The sequence below is a fragment of the Lissotriton vulgaris genome, chromosome 2_1 (assembly GCF_964263255.1).
Source record: "Lissotriton vulgaris chromosome 2_1, aLisVul1.2, whole genome shotgun sequence".
Taxonomy (NCBI): Eukaryota; Metazoa; Chordata; class Amphibia; order Caudata; family Salamandridae; genus Lissotriton; species Lissotriton vulgaris.
Genome location: NC_141687.1, coordinates 1813320529 through 1813338221, shown reverse-complemented (window position 1 = coordinate 1813338221; position 17693 = coordinate 1813320529). Strand labels below are relative to the sequence as shown.

Genomic DNA, 17693 nt, shown 5'->3' with positions numbered 1-17693 from the left:
CATTATCGATCTTAATACCCAGGTTCTTGGCTAACTAGGAGGAGCCTGCAGGAGGAAACATATTCACAGGCCACCATTCTTGCCAGTCTGGGTCCGATCTGCACCCGAAGAAAAGTACCTCCGATTTATCCGAGTTGCACTTGAGGCTGTTAAGCTGGAACCAATTAAAAACAGCCCCAAGGCAACCCCGGATACTCTCTCCATCAAAATCCGCTCCTTTCCCGCAAGTAAAGAGGAGCTGGTTATCATCAGCATAGGAAACTATCTGGGCCCCGAAAGACTCCGCCAGTGCCGCCAAAGGGGTCATAAAGATGTTAAAAAGAGTCGGGCTCAACACAGAGCCCTGAGGGACTCCGACACCCAAAGGCGGCATTTCGGCGGAGCTGGGGGAGGCCCAGACCGTTTGTCGACGACCAGCCAGGAAAGATCGAAACCAGCTGAGCACCGTCCCCCTCAGACCGATCTCATAAAGTCTGGCGAGGAGACCCTCGTGGGGGACGGTGTCAAAGGCCGCCGACAGATCGAGCATCACAAGCATCGCTTTGCCTCCTGAGTCCAGCACCTCTTTAATTGCCTCCGAAACTTCCAAAAGCGCTGTTTCATGCTTAAGTTGGTGCGGAAGCCGGATTGAGTGGAGTGCAATAAATTATGGGATTCCAGATAATCGGAGAGCACCTTGTGCGCATGCTTCTCGAGGATCTTGGCAAAAGCAGGCAGAAGCGAGATTGGCCTATAATTAGCCAATACCTCTGAGTCCACACCGGGCTTTTTAAGCAGAGGGATGATCATCGCCTGCTTCTAAGCCTGAGGGACTACACCCTCACTGAGAGAGCGATTTAGAAGAGGATTCACGATGGGATTAATGACTTCAGCCATTTTAGCCAAAAATTTGGCAGGGCATGCGTCAAGAGGTGATCCTGATTTAAGACAGGCCATCAGGTTCAAGGACGAGGAAGCAGAAAGTGGTGGAAAGTCTGCCAGAATCGGGTCTGCGCTAGCTGTTAAAACAGAGGCACCCTCTGAAAAGTAAGAGACTTCAGGGCTCTTCACAGGAAAAGAGTCCTGAATCAACTTGATCTTGGAGGTGAAAAAGTTGGCAAGGGCACCCACCCATGCCTCCGTGGGGGGTGTCTGGGTCGTAGAGGCACGAGGGGCCATGAATTCCCTCACAAAGGCAAATACGTCCTTACATGAATTGGAGGCAGTCTCAATTTTCTTAGAAAAATAGCCTCTTTTCTCAGAGAGAATGTCGCGATGGTATGCTTTGACAGAGGCTCTATAGGCAAGTTTTGCCACCGGATCGTATTGCGAACGCCAGCTCTCTCTGCCACCTTGCACTGCCGTTGTGAGGCCACCAGTGCTTCGGTAAACCAGGGGGCGGACGCCCGTTTTGCAATATTGCGAGGAGGCCTCACCGGGGCAAGATCATCTAGCCTCTCCGTGAGCCACAATTGCAACAGCTCTGAGTCCCTTTCTAGGTCCCCTGTCAAAAGGCAAGGGTGAGTCAGACATGCCTGTGCCAGCAGTTCTGGAGTCACCCGATGGAACGCCCTCGATCCTTGGCAAAACTGCCGGGGAGGAGCACTAGATGACTTCCTTGCCTCCGACACATAGTACTTGACCAGCCTGTGATCTGACCAAAGCACCTGTAAAGGTACTGACATCTCTATAGAGATCGTCGAAAAGACCAGATCCAGGATATGGCCCTTTTCATGCGTCGGTCCACAGTGATAAGGTGCAAGGCCGAGAGGAGCCGTCACATCCATCATTTTAATTGTGTCTACATCCGTTTCATCATCCATATGGATATTGAAATCGCCGGCCAATATGCAGTGCTCAGATCTGAGTACCAAAGTCGACATTATCGACTGGAGCTCTTCAAAAAAGGTGCCTGTCGGCCCCGGGGGCCTATAGACAAGAAGTCCTTTAAAAGATTGGTGCGGCGTTAATACTATGGAGAAAGCAAGGGATTCACAACCCATAATGGCGTCCATAGAAACAGTGGTACAGGTGGCTCGTTTGTTCACCACAAGTGCCCCCCCCACCCCCCTCGCCCTTTCAACCTATCTTGCCTAAGGATATTGTAGTCAGGGGGATAGCTGCAGCAATATCAGGATTAGAAAACTCCTCCAGCCACATCTCAGTCAGCATCAGGCACAGAGGCTTTTCTGTTGCCAAAAGATCATAAATGTCCAGAGCATGCCGACTGAGAGATCTGGTATTTAGAAGCAGACACAAATGCTTGACATTATCTACCTCCCTGTCTAACACAGGAGCCAGATTTTTCTGTGGCAACCATCCACAGTCAGGGCACCGACTCTTACCCTTGCAGCGGGCCGGAAATACCTTGCGGCAAGAGCCCCCCAACTTTTGTAATGACCGGAGCTCCTGCGCCGAATATTGGAGCATGATGGAAAAATAGAATAAGAAGGCCACCAGAGACCAGACCAGTCCGTCGCTCTAGTCACCTCCGGGACGCTAACGGGCGCAGACGGGCTGGACTCTGGCGTGACTCTGGCGTCACTACGGCGAAACGCTGCGCGCAAACGCTGCGTGTAGAATGGCTGCTTTATATGCAGGTCAGCGTGTCCTTGCGACAGCTGGTCTGCTACCCCCAAATGGCCAGGCATGCAAAAGACTCACCCAAGATGGCGGCCAAACCTAAGGTGAAGCAGGGACCTGCAAAGCACGGTGATATGACAATTATAGTGCAGGCGAGGGAACAAAGCACCAGCTAAAAACAGGGTAAATAGAAAACAAAGCAAACACAGATAGAAAAACGGGGCTTTAAAAAACGCTATCGCGTTAGTGAATAGCTCGCCCTGCAGCGTGCTATGGCGTTATGATGTCAGGTCAGGCGTCCGAGGTAGAAATAAACAGTAGTCCTACGTCTACACTGCTGTTTATGTTATTCCAATGCGCAGGGCCTATAGGGAAAATAGGAACTACACTACAAAACAAGTGAAGCTACTTTTGCAGTTGCAGCGATTTTTGCATAATCATAGATTTGCTGAATTTGCCACATAATCCATCATCCTTCGCATAATCTGCTGATTTTAACTAACAAAAATGTTGTTTCAAGCTCAAACTGATGAAAGGTTACAAAACATATGGCGAGTCATGTTCTTGCACACCAGAAGGCTTTTTGCAAAGGTTGGCTGGTCATCTTTCAGTTGCTATTTGCTGTCTATGGGTATTAAATTGGTACTAATTGCATATTGCCTTTCCTTAAAACAGTGCTTTGGCAAAATGTTATTTAAAAGAGGGGGGGGGTAAAAAAAAATGCACTGATTAGTTTACACTGGTAAAACACACCTGAAAACAAGTGAGGCCACTTTTGGTCAGGCCCTCTACCCCCGCTCAATACCCAGGTGAACTCAGGGGCTGGGCGCACATGCCCTGGACTAGTTACCAGGTGTAAAAATGACAAAATAATGAAGTAACACTGTCCCAAAATGTGCCGCATTATGCAGTATAATTCACCTTTTATCACAACAAAACGTTTTTCTCTGACACTTAATTCCAGTGGCCCTGATTATGGCTCACAGAAAAAACATGGATGCACTCAAGCCTGCCCCTCACCTGGCCCTTACCATAAAGTTTTGGAAAGAAGCCCACTGCCCGCCTTCAAAACAGAGAGGGAGGTGCCGAGGTGGTGTTCAGAGCCAAAAAGTTTGAAGGCCTCTGCTCTAGTCCAAGTGACTTACATTTTTTTTTTGCAGTTTTATATAGCGCGAACTCAACCAAAGGTATTACATGCACACTTACCAGGCGCGCAGCGCCCATTTGAATCAAAGGGCTTCAGACCCCCCCCCTGTGGTGTGTGGCAGCCCAGGATCATGAGACAGCGTCCCAGGCCCACAGACAGCTGCACCCGAGCACTTCACAGGTCTTTTAAAGACCTTTTGTTTCTTAATGAGGCTTTGATGGTTTTCACCCCTTCTTAGGGCCCCTGCAGCTCAACTCTGCCTTTTGCTTGAAGAATCAGCCACCCCCCCTCCCTCCCTCGAAATTTGACTCTAGGGGCGCCTCTGGCACTTACATATTGCATTACAGAGCAACACATTAATTTGCAGGCAGGGGGGAGATTAAGTGATTTGCACAGAAACAAAGGATATTTGAGCCTTCCGCCAGATTCGAACCTGGCTCCCCGGCTTCAAAGTCGGCCGCTCTAACTACATCAGTAACGGCATTTTTATTTTAAAGAGTACCAGCAATTCTCAGCAGGAATATTGTACTTTTTCGTATACAGTACCGACAGTTCTCATTAGTCAATAAGTCTCTGGCACAGTGAGCTCCAGCACTTTTAAATTGCCATGTCAGGCACGCTGTAGACCAGAGTTCCGGGGTTGGGAGGAGTTTCAGGCGGTCACGGACACGAGGGCAAGTCTGCCTCGCACACAGCTGGTTGTAGTTAGCCAGTGGGTGGGACGGATCCTTCGCCCCTGATTGGCTCAATAGAAGGGGCGGGGCCAACCGTGCCACCTTATGTTACAAAAAATAATGTGCAGTTAGTTTTAACAGGGGTCTGGTGCGCCCCATTTATCAGTTATCGAAGCCCCTGACAGGAAGTGCTCGACAGTGGGTAGAGAGTGCTGTGCTCCATTCGGAACAACTCCTGCGCCTTAAGATCTTCGGAAAGCACCCTCATTCATCTCTCTGCACCTCAACCCCTCAGCATTACACAATGTCTTTCATCGATGTGGAAGAAAACTCAGATTTCCCCATCCAGAATCTACCCTATGGGGTCTTTTCTACTAGAGATGAGGTGAGTGATCGCTCGGCTGAACTTCTTGGTAAAGGTCTGTTCGGAGTAGGCGGCTGCGCATACTTGACAACTTATTGGCTGTCAAGTGAGGGTGATATGAGAGGGAGATCGCTTTTCTTGGATGGAGAATTAACTGTTTTAGAAGGGCCGTTTTATTTATTTTATGCATTTTTATATAGCGCGAACGTTACCCAGCGGTGTCAGGGCGCTTTAAAATAGAACGAAGTAAAGTACATAAGTAGTGAGCGTCTTATAGGTGCTCGTAGTGGACTATAAATATTAGGAGGCTGCAGATACAATCACTACTATCAAAACGAACGGTGGTGCAGGTAGGGTAATACAAGTACAGTATACATATTTACAGAATTGAGCTCACGGAAATGCCATGAGTGTCATGATATGGGTTGAATTATTCATTGTAGTGTCTTTGTAAGAGAAGAGTTTTAAGATCCATTTCGAAAATCCGTAAAGAGGCGGTAGCAAGTTCCAAATTCTAGCCTCATTACCTGAGAAGGTTTGCACCATAAATCTTTCCCTTTTGAAAGTAGGAGGTTCGAGCAGTACATTTTCAGCATTGTGTGAAGGTCTGTAGCCGCCTGATATTTTCAGTTTGCTCGCCTGGTAGTGAGGTGTGGAGGTGTGTATGGCTTTTTAGGTTATGTAGGCATGTGTTGTGGGTTTGCAAAGAGAGGGATGCTCTATTCAAGAGTGTGGAAGCGTATTCCTTCGTCAGAAGATGAATATCATTGAAAAGAGTGTCATGCACTCGGAATGAATATATGGGCATTGTAGAGTCCCACTGGACTTGTTCTAGTGTTTTGCTGGTGTCCCACACCCATCCAGCACGGGCGTCACCAGTGACGTGGTGCCTGCCAATGAAAGGGGCTGGGTGCACGTGCCCTGGGTCAGTTGCCAGTACCATAAACCAGAATCGGATTGGTAATGCGGGCACTTGGGCAATGCCCAAGGGTCCGGTGTCCAGTTCCATCTGTGGGCTGCTTTTTTGAGCAGTCTGGGGGGCCAATTTGGACGGTGTCGCTGGTGCTCGGATACAGCCAGCGGCCCAGTGGGTGTCTGAGTGGCCTTTATGGGGGCAGATGGGCACCCATTGCCTCCCGCTTAGCAACAGGCAGAGGTGTCATTACCTTTCTCTGGCTGGCTGCCCATTAACGTATGCGTATTGAGCAGGGGCAGAGGGCCTGAGCAAAAGTGACCTCACTTGTGTTCAGGTGTTTCACTAGTGTAAACTAATTAGTGTACCCCCCCCCTCTTTTTAAATAAAATTTCACCAAAGCACTGTTTTGAGGAAAGGCAATATGCAAATGAGGGCCACTTTTTAAAGCGTGCCGATTTTTAATCCCAATCCAGCCCTGACCATAACCACGTGGTCATTTGTCCTACATGTGGGCCTAGAGCCAACAACACTGCAGGCATCATGAGTGCCTGCTTGGATCCACAGGTTTATAGGTTCCTGTCAGTTTATTATGGTGTCTGTGTGTGGTGCTAGATTAACAAGCATTGGCATAGCCAATTGGTCTCGCCTTTGGAACCTTAGAAGTGTTTAGCCATGCAACAGTTAACCTCTTGTGTGCTGGTGACGAGCTCAACTCGTCATGCAGTACGGTGGCACTGTGCTGATGAAGAGCTGAGCTCGTCATGACCTCCGCGGAATACCCACGTGGGGTTAATTACCCCGCTGTGCTGGGCATTCCATTGAGCGGGCGTGGCCATGACGAGCTCAGCGCCACTGTGCTGCATGACGAGCCAAGGTCGTCATCAGCACCGCAGCGGGTGGGAATTAGCCCCGCGGCGATGGGGCTAATGTTGTTGCACCAAGGATATTGTGCTGCATAACTAAATACTTATAAGGCCCCAAAGGCGAGACTTTGTTTTTCTTTTAAAGAAAACACTGCCCTACAAATAAAATGGCAGCAAACACATATGTGAAAGTAAATCACATCTGGCTTACAGAATTGGTCACCAACAGACTGCATTTTTAAATATATTTTGAAGTTAAGGCACCTGTCTGAGGTCTTTGTGAACCGAGCAACTTTCAGGATATGAAAACAGAAAGATAACTCTAGTGGTTAATGCACCCGAGAGATCTGTGTGGAGTCCTGTCACATGTTTGACTCATTATAAAACAGCATACAGTTATACTGTTTCTGGTGAAAAAAACAGTGCATCATGCAGGCCACAAATGTCTATTTAGGTAAGATAGCTCAGTGGGATGCTAGCTGTATTGCGGATATCTCTGAGATACTTTAAGGCCATTAGTGACCATCCTTGTAGTATAGATTCTGAAGTGACAAGCGGAGTATCTTTTTTCCTCAATGGCATTGATGTCAAGGTGTTAGGATCCATCGAGCTCCCAGACGATCAGAGACTCAAAGAAAAGAAATGCTGTTACCTTGTAAGTGAGAAATGTTTCCTTCGCTCCGCTGGAACTTAAAACAAGAGACCCCCTTGCCTCCTGATGATCGCTCCTCTGAACAGTAAGCATCCAAAGTGCGGGAGCAGCTTCATTTGTCCCGGTAGGAACGTATGAACATGGAATAACCCTGCATACCCAAAACCTGGAATAGACTAACTAAACTATGCACATTCGTCCCGTGGGATTCTTTCATGGGTCCATATCATCTAACTATGCCGTAATAGATTACTACAGTTGTTGTTCTCTTTTGTGTGAAAAAAATTGAAAATAAATGAGACCATCCTATTTAACACATATTCAATGTATTGGCTAATACATTAAAAAAAATAGGTGCAGACAGTGCAGTGCTCATTGTGTCAATCAGATTGTCTCAGCAAGATTCTCCAATACAATTAGACGTAATCAAATCCCAGCAACTGTACTGAAAATGAATGTAAAGTCCGGGGAGAATTTTTGAAGCCGGTATTTGACCAGTGCTATATCACTGGCACCAACCAAAGTAGCTAGAAAGGCCGCATAAGTTTGCATTTACACAAAAAACAGGCCCGCTCAGTGATCCTTATTGGATGCTGCTGGTAAATTGTTTGCAAAGATTCTAGTGGGGCATTAGGAGGCATAGAAACAACTACTCAACAGGAGTACCTGACAGCTAATGAAGCATTGACTGACAGAATTCATCAACGCAACAGTTGCATAGTTATATATCTGCATGCACCAGCAAAGTGCACCTGCTTTCAACTCGATAGTCCTATTATTAAAGCTCCGTATGTCTGAGTAGACGGGAAAGAAAACTGAAAATAAGCACACGCTTTTAGTTAACTGGAACAGAAACCTTGACTTGGCACAGTGCTAACTGCAGACAAAGCTGCGTGCAGAGCACAAGCCTCAATCAGCAGAATATCACAGGAAGACAAGCTGAGAACAGCTGTCTGCAGGACTGCTTATCGCTCTATGGCAGTGCGAGGGACTCTCCTTTCAACAGCTGGATGCGTTACATGATAGGAACCAGACAAAGAGATTGTACATGGATTACAGAGCAACCGCTGCTAAACAAGCGTGTGTGCCTCGCGCTGCAGTGGGAGAGAGAGGCGGTGGGGTGCACCTGCGAGTGGTGCACGCGCGCGCTGGAGAGAGCAGTCTGCTCTTTTTCAAAGCACATACTCGCGCTTTTGGTGCGCCGCTGCGCACTCCTGCAAGCCGTATGCCGCCACAAGTATGTGCTTTGTAAAAAGAGCTGCACGACGGCTAAAGGTCTCTTATGCAGTGCATGCGTACTGTGTAGGCGAGACCTAAAAATGCTCAGTAGAACAGGAGGAGACTTCTTTTCAGGGATCTGCTTGGCAAGATTGTTCATATGCGATCCTGTCAGATTGGCCGGTGGCATTGAACTTGTCCTTAAAATGTAGTGCTGGGACTAACTGAACTATGCAGTGACGTCACCTTGGTGCCATCGTGAGAGGTAACGTCACGGAAATTATGATTCAGAAAAGGGGGGTGGTGATGGACAGAGCATCTGAATTAAGCAGAATACTCGTACCCAGTCAACAGATCAGGGCTTGATCCATCACCGTTTTTTAGCTCATGGAAATTATGCCACATCCCTGTAACCATGATCACGTGAAAGAGATTAGCCTAGTTTACAGTCAAAGCTGAGCTAATAATACGCACAAGTATGTAATATATGTATTTAATTTTCATATTCATATCTAATCCAATGTAAACTAACTCACTGCCTTTTGGCTGGGCCCGCATTTTAGACATACCATATACATACATATATACAACTTGTATGAACGTAAAACTGAATGTTTTGAATAATAAGCAAGTCTGTTTAAAGCATAGTCCATGCATTTCTAAACATTTAATCATTTGTTTAGTATGAAATAATGAACTTTTGTATAACCCTGAAGTACAAATAAAATTGATGAACATAGATATTGAGAAGCTACATGCTCTCAACGTTGAAATGTATAAGTAAAGCTACTGAAGGTGGTAAAGGGAATAATATGATGTTAAGGGCAATTTTTTGGGACGTATTTGACAATATGACATGGCGTATGCAGTGTTTGATCTCAAGTGGCCCCTAAAAGCATATGTGCTTTAAATATATTAATGCTACATCACACACAAGCATGAAAAGAACAAGTTTAAAGTCAGTTTTACTTTTAGTAAGTCTCATATGATTTCTATATATAAATGTGTACTGAGCTTGGAAGTGGCTGAAGCTGACAATATAGTTAGACCTGGGGATCTATGTAATTACATTTGAACCTAGTTTTACTGCAGAAAATGTCCTGGCTATATATATTTTTTCTTTTTTATAGCTGTGGTGCTATTGGGGTTAAACCCACCACATGGGGTCACATTAGAAGTTTATATGATACAATACCCTTTAAGGTAAATAAAAGCTGAAGTGGTGCACAAGGTGACACGTAAATCCCTCAGCCTAATGGGGGTAGAGTCCAACTGCTAAATAGCGTGGTCGGATTTCTTCCACCCGACTTGTGCCCTGCTTGGTGGGTAGTTTACAGAAAGAGGGAGGTACCCCACTAATTGCAATAGGGACTGGGTAAGTTCAGCAGTAGCATCAAAAGTGTCCCAGAGACATATACACAAATTATATAAGCACAGTTTAACAGAAAAAGTATTACACAACACAAGAATAATAACCTAAAACTTAATTGTGTCAGCCAACACTTGAATAATACACGTAAACCCAAAAATTGATATATCAAAATACATTTGTCTTCTTTATTATACATACAGGTTAAAAGCAGTTTATCCTTAAAAACATAAAAACCATAATCAATTGTTCCACATTTATTACAGAAAACAAAAGTCGACGCAGCGATTCAGTGATATTCGATTGATGTTTCACCTTCTTTAGGACAGTTTTCTCACTATTTCCGTAGGGTTTCTACAGTGTTTGTGGAGCAGCCGTTTTCAATAGTGAAATCACTCCAAATGTATATCAATTATAAATGCTTTCAATTTCTAGGAACCTTGGTTGGATCCACCGTGTCTATATCAGTTAAAATGCCATGGGTATAGGCTAAAGAACAACTTTTCAAGAAGCCTGATAGGGTCTGCTTGTCAGTTGCAACTGGATGTCCTCAACACTCAAGGTGCCTTCATTGATTGTTGTACCCGAGTTTGATATCTGATCCTGTAATTTGGCAGACCACGCTGTACAGGTATTGGAATATATATTTTTCCTTAAGAGACCTTAATTAAAATTTACGGCCTCCCTGCATCCATCCAGAGTCCCGTTTTCATCTGTGAAAACGGGACTCTGGATGGATGCAGGGAGTTGTTGTGTAATACTTTTCTGTTAAACTGTGCTTATATAATTTGTGTATATCTCTCTGGGACACTTTTGATGCTACTGCTGCTTGGTGGGTGTCCATGCTTTCAGAGTAAGGCTGGTGTTAAGACTAAAATTGCCGTTGTTTATACCCACTAGTCAGTCCCGTCCCACTGTGTTCTTAATCCTGGGTAAGAAACCACTGTCTCACTTTGGTATGTTGTCCCTACACCTCCCATGGGTCCTTCAATCTGGGTATGTGTCTACCAGTTTTTCACTTTAATTCCTTATGCCGCAACGTGCATCACCTGCTGTATTTAGGTATGGTATATAATGTCCAGCTCCTTCCCTGTATCCTTTGCTTTAGGTATATATCCTCTACTTCCTCTGGTGTTCTTGGCCCTCCGTATACACCCTCCAGCATCCTCCCTGCATTCTACATTCAAATGTTTTACATAGCCCCTGCTAAAACGTCCGCACAGTCAGCTTCGCTTTATCCAGATGAGTAGTCTTCTCTCCCTTCATGCTGTTGACTGTTTGGTGTATTATTCTATTTCCCTGCAAGTACTTTTATTGGAATTAAGAAGACACTGTTTATTATACATCTGAAAAGTAAATCGGGTCATCACCTTTTTTTTTTTTTATCATGTTCAATTATTTCTCCATATAAAAGCAGTCCTTTTTAGGTCTCGCTTGTCAATGCGCATTGAGCGGAGCGAGACTATAGAGGCTTAAACAGACTTTAACTAACTGGCGATTTGATGCTGTGCCCGTGCGCTTTTAGGTCAATGCGCAAGCGCATTGACCTAAAATGCGCGTGCACATGATCAAATCGTCAGCCATCTGTTCCCCAGCTTGGTGCCTCCGCTCCTGCTCTCTCCTGGCTGCTCCTCCCCTAATTATTCTTGGCCGGCCGTTTTGTTTCGGCTTCACTTTCACTCTGCCTTTCATTACACTTGGCGCGATCCCTGTACTTTTCTATTCCTTTCATTATGCATTCATATCTTTCTTACCACCCCTTCACCCTCAGTGCACTTTCCTCCCTCTGCTGACTCCCTCCCTATGGAACATAACTATTCTCAACCATTCAATTTCTCTTCCTCTCAGCATCTAAATCCCTGTCCTTCCCACTCTCGCGCTCTCTTGGTAGCTACATTGTACACAGTATTCATTTATCTTTTTTTTCTCTCAGTAACTATCTATGCAACTCTTTTGTCTTCAATATCCCTCTTTATTTCACTCTTTCGTGACCAATCCCTGTATATCTCTATCTCGCGGCCCCATCCATGTCTTCACTCCCTCCCTCTCCTGTGTAAGCGCTGGTACACCACACGCTACTGAAGGGGTGCTTCTCTTCGTGTCCCTCTTTTCTGTGGGAGACCTGACACCAGATCGAAACGCTGCACTTTAATTAATACCCGGACTGCAGCTCCACGCCTGTTGGCGCCTCAGAGGTGACGCGGAACTGCTCAGTACAACCTGCACTGGGTGCTGACTGAGGACCGGCCAATGGGCTTCATTTATCATGGAAGCCATGTTTGAAAGAGGGCTTTTTAAAATGTATGGCCAATCGCAGAAGCAGACCAGGGTATCACAAACCATTCCTGATGAAAAAAAACCCTGCGTCATAGCAGCTAGAGAAAGAACTCCTAATTATTCACGGCCGGCCGGTCGTACTTTCACTTTCACGGCCGGCAGGCCGTGTCTCGTTTTTATTTCTTAATTTTCTCTGCCTCCGCATTCACCTGGTTTTACATAGAGCTCCTCCATGTCCCCACCCTCTCTTCTAGCCCAGCCTCAGCTCTGACAGTACATTTATCTTCTGACAGAAAGACCTTCGCAGGAACCCGGAAGCAATATCTTGCTCGTGTCTCAGAAGCCACTGCCAACTTCATCCGGCTTTCTTATTTACACATACACAGACACACATTGTAAGGGCTTTTTAAAATGTACGGCCAATCGCAGAAGCAGACAAGGGTATCACAAACCATTCCTGATGCAAAAAAAGCCCTGCGTCATAGCAGCTAGAGAAAGAACTAGAGTGCTAATTTAGGAAACAATAGCTGTCAATTATGGGCACCATGCTGCTAGTACTTGTTTGTGCTACTTACCTAATTCAGTGCTCCTGCGCTGTGGACTATTTTCAACGAGCTATGTCAGGATAGGCACATAAATAGACAAGCTTAGTCATACCTTTAGCCCATTACCCAAACAGAAGTGATTGTACTTAATGTATTCTGTTTCATTTTTAGCGCCAGAAATGATACTATACCCTCACACAAGCAATCGCGCATTATACAATTGATGAAGGGAAACTCAAGGTAGTTATACAACAAGTAGTAAGTAATACAATAGGCCATAGTTATATTTGTACTCTTGTTTGTTTTAGCGTTGTACTAAAGCTCTGACAACCGGCATGTCTCTTTCACGGCCGCCAGGCCGTGTCTCTTTTCTACCCCCCCCCCCCATTACAGCTTGAATAATGTATTTCAGCTGCCTCCGTTTCGAGTAATTTGCCTTACCCAGACAAATGCTGTAGGTGTCACATTTGAAAAAGTTTTAAGTATTGGCATTGTAAATGACAAAGCTATTAATTTTGCTATTTTCAAGACCAACAGATTAAAAAAAATTGTCATTTACAAAACCAATAGCTCCAACTTTTCTGATGCGAGACCTATTGCATTTCCAATGCTTGTTTTGCTACTCTTACCCTAAGCATTGGATCGCTGATCAGGCAGGCCTCTGTGTCATCAACCTAATTTGTGCAGGCAGCACATGTAAACAATATTTGTGTATATATCTGTGTTTGCCTGTTGGCACATTAAAGCGAGTCTTGCCTTGACCAATACTTATATCTGAGATTGCTGTTGGTTTTTAGTGTCCTTCTGCACCGGTAAATACACTGATTCCACCCCTTCCTACTTTCTTTCTTTTAGGTATCTATCCCTTACCGTATCCCCTGTGTTTTTTTTTTTGACTGCCTTTGATCCTGGACTTGTCATGCCCCTCTGCTTGGGGGCAGAGGTATGATGCAAGGCCCAAAGAGATGGCAGAATGGGCAGCACTAGGGACACATGCGCATTGGGTTGAGGGCTGATGGCACTGTATAGGCATCAGTGGGTTAAACATCCTTAGTACATTAGTAGTCATCACTCCCTTCTAGTGGCCATGATGTACAGGTTGTGTCTGAGTTACATTGGCTGAAATAATTGTAGTTGGGCATCCTCCAAGTTAGTAGATCATTATTAGGCTGTCACCACCGAGCTCAGGAATGACACACCCCTGCAAGGACTTCACCAGGGAACCAAGGGTTTGATGTTAGTTCTAGGATATCTGTGATGTTCCTGAGGGATCAAAGCATCACTGTTATGACATTCTCAGAGTTGAGACTTCTTGTTGCATTTTTGTGGTCATGCACTGCATGCGGTCTTGCAAACCCTTCTCATATTTTTCTAGAGATAGCACTCATTGCACCGATTTTACCCCACTACCAAGAAATCTATCCTCTTGTCCCTTATCAGGAGTTTAAGAGTAAGAGCAACCTAGGGATTGTGTGATCTTCATATTGCAACTTCATCCAAATCCACTAGTTTGCAGATCTCTCAGAAGGAAAGGGTATTCAGAGTGGCATTAAAGTTTCTCTCTTTGCTGGGGACACCTGGGTAGGTCAACACTAGAAGTAGAAAGAGCAGCAAACGTGATGATGGTGTGTGCTTGTGTCATAGATGTTCCAGAGTTTTTAAAATGACTGAAGTAGAAGAAATGGGAATGTTCAACAGTCCTGCTGCATTTTTTACTTCTTTGTAAAAAAAAAAAAAAGATGTTGGATTATTTGAGTCCAGAAGGTCAAGAGTTTCAAATGCTCTTTATTTTGTTGCTCGAATATTAATGTACCTTAAATAAATGAAAAGACAAGAGGTGTTTGGCAAAACAGGATCAAGTTGATTTAATTAAATGCAGCTGCCAGGAGAGCATTGACAGGCGCGTCTGAAGACAGTCTCATAGTATAGAGATTTTGGGCACACATTTTGTGGGTGTATTAAAACACGTCGACATTCTTTGAAAAGCAACATAATCCTAAACAACAAGTACAACCATCTGATAAGGGGGACACAGATGGCTCTCGACCTCAGAGGGAGCTAGTGTGGGCCAGGGGGCATGTCTGGTTTGATGAGCATGTGATCACCCCGGGCGCAATGTGTGTTGTGTCCTGATTTGCTGAGTGTTCCTAACTACTCGTGGCATTTAACTTTGTGGTATTTGGGAAACATGCCCCTTTGGTCAAACGGGTTTTATTTAGGCAATCTCCTCGGTCGTGTTTGTGGTGTGACTACCTATTTTTGGGATCCATCAGAGTTTTCCCTGGGTGCGCGTTTGTCTTTGGGCTAAGTGTAACCCTTCCCTAGCTATTTGCATGCTACCTAGTTTGCAGACTGCATTTTTTCAGCAGGAAACCCCCATCTGTAGGAAACCACATAGTAATAATACAATTTATTTATTTATTTATTATGCAACTTATAACGCGCAGACTAAACCCGAAGGTATCAAGGCGCCTATAGTAATAATACAACCATGACAACAGGAAGCTGTGATGTGCACAACCTGGCCACCCATAGGGGGATGCAGGCGAAGATGCTATTAAACCAGTCCAGCTCAGGGGCACCCCACTCTCCTTCACTTCCGTTTGTAGACGATACAGTGCTTGTATGGCTCCTTTAACCAGCTCATTCCCAGGAATAAAAGTACCGATCTTGGCACACACCTCTCCTTCCATCGGGATCATCAAGTCCACTCGTACGGATGTTGCATCACCATGAGGCATACAGCTCTCAGTTCTTCAAAAAGTTTTATATAGAATAAAATAACTGGAATTTTCAGGGGGTTTATTTTACCTGCAAATGAACTTCATGGTCCTGATGATGGTCTTGACGACGGCAGCAATATAAGACCGAAACGTCGACAGCTACATCATCTCCTTTACTGTTGCTTGGGCACAGGCATACAACCATCACTAATTGATTTCTTTTGGTTGTTGTTATAAATTGATTGGAGTTGATGTTTTAGTTGTGAATTGATGCGGTGAAGTGATATATACCCCTTTTCACTTCTTTTTTTTTTTTGCTTTTTATGTATGTCTCCCCATACTTTGAATTGAAATTTACTTTACTGAATCTATATAAAACTTTTTGAAGAACAGATTCCATAACCTCTCCGTGTTTCTTTTGCCTTCCATAAGATTGGTCTCTATTTCAGTAAATATGTGATACTTGTTACACTGGAGTTTGATACTACTGATACGACTCCCAACTGATGTTCTGGAGTTCGACCCTTCCTCATATGACTAATTTCCCCTAGCGTTATCGAGGTAGATGGCCCTACACTGGAATCCCATACCAGAGATCCATTTGTCATTTAAAAAGGTCTGTCCCAAATATGTTAAGGGCCATCGGGGGACCATAGACAGAAGTTGGGGCGGACTCATTTGCACACTGGTGGTTTTGCTACCTCGTAGAAAAGAGGTTCTCAGAACTCTTGGGGCCAAACAGTGTTCTCCCCTATGGTGCCCTGTCTGCACATCAAGTCTAACTCTGGTTGAATGTCGCTAGGTTCAGTAAAACGTACAGTGCTGTGGGATTGGCCTTGTATCGGAAGATTTTTACTACTGCTTCATGTGATTCTACTCTATTGGGTTGTATTGTTGCCCTTATCCTACAAAAATACAGTTGGATGAGCCATTTGGCTTTCTCTGGGACTATCTCTTAGGGTAAGTAAAGTCTGTCTGCACCTACGTCGTGGGGTATTAGTAAGCATATGTAACATGACCTGTTCGTGGTTTGAGAGCTCCCCAGGTTGGTCATGTGTTGATACCATGTGTTGTGCAGGAGCGCTGTGTAGTGCATGTGGGAGGCTAGCTTTCTGGTTCAGTGTATGTGTATGTGAGGTGCATGAAGTCTCTGCGCATGTGTTGCAAGAAAGTCAAAGCGGGTTTCATGACACTAGGCACATTTCTGGGATTGACTGTGCACGCCATCACCCCGGCTAAGCAGAATGTGTAAACAAATACTGGGCTACAGAACTTAAAAAAACATTTGTAGGCTTTAGGATGGTCTTCGAGGGAGATGTCTGTTGTCCTGGCGCCCAGAGGTGTTTTGTCTTGGTGAAGAGCAAAACGGAGTTGGTTGTAAAAAAAAAACAGCTGTACAATCAATTTGTAGTCTGCACTCTTGAGCGGTTGGCTTGTGGGAGTCCTTTTGGAGACTTCGGCTGAACATGTGGCAGCTGCTGCAATGATGAAGCACATGTGGTTAGATCACCAACCTGTAGGATATGAGCTGTGGGTTGTTTGTTAGCTTAGCAAAAATGCATTGTTCGTGTTTAGAACAATTCCTGGTTTCCTTTATACGGGTACATTCTATGGCTTTACTGGAGCATGAAGGTTGCACTTTTAGGGAATGGTGAGTTTTAAGTTTAATTAGTACTTTTGCTTCACCTTCTGCTTGCTATGATGGGGACAGTATTTTTCTCTGTGTTCTTCTCTGTAAAAGGGTGCGTTAATTTAGTCGGTGTGAGGGTGTCCTTTTAACCTGCATGGGCTGCGTGTCATTTTAAGACGCAGAGGAGTCTTATTATTTGGTAGTCTGTCTGTTGACCGGTGAGTGTTTGTCTGGTCTCTGCACGTGGCGCCCAATGAGATTCTCTCTAAAGTGTGTTTGGTTAATGGGGTATGCCTTCGTTATGGAAGGTTTTAGAATTTTGGATTGTTTCTAGGCTGCCTCGTGCTGCTTCCTGTGGGCATTTACCTGTGGTCTTGGCGTTGCTGCTTTTAACAAGGGATACGATAGGGGGCCAGAGGGTCGTTCATGGACCCCATAGGGACCTGCAGGGAAATGACTGGGATCAGGTTTGTTTGCTGTGTTTTCCAACGAGGGTCAGATGTGACGCTGAGACTCGTCGTGCTCAGCCCCATGTGTGGGTGTTAATGGACTCAATGGATTTTCTACTACAGACTGGGGTTATGTGGTTGTGGTTTCTTTGGAGTTTTGAGGACATCTTTGCCTTACCAGAGCATTTGCCTTGTTTTGGAACTAAAGAAGGGCCTCCACTTGGTGGCAAACCCTGAAGTTGGTGAGACATACGTAGGCCGCCCAAAGTTGGACTTGGGTGAGCAGTCTTGGGTTGGGTGAGCG

General features: G+C 45.1%; 1 protein-coding gene across 1 annotated transcript in view; it reads left to right on the top strand.

The window, feature by feature from the left end:
* Positions 1-4459: 4459 nt before the first annotated feature.
* Positions 4460-17693, top strand: part of FAH (fumarylacetoacetate hydrolase) — a 150557-nt gene continuing 137323 nt past the window's right edge. Inside the window, exon 1 of the mRNA XM_086957886.1 lies at positions 4460-4768. Within this exon, the coding sequence (XP_086814012.1) occupies positions 4688-4768 (81 nt within the window). The 5' untranslated portion in view covers positions 4460-4687. The remainder of the gene's footprint in view (positions 4769-17693) is intronic.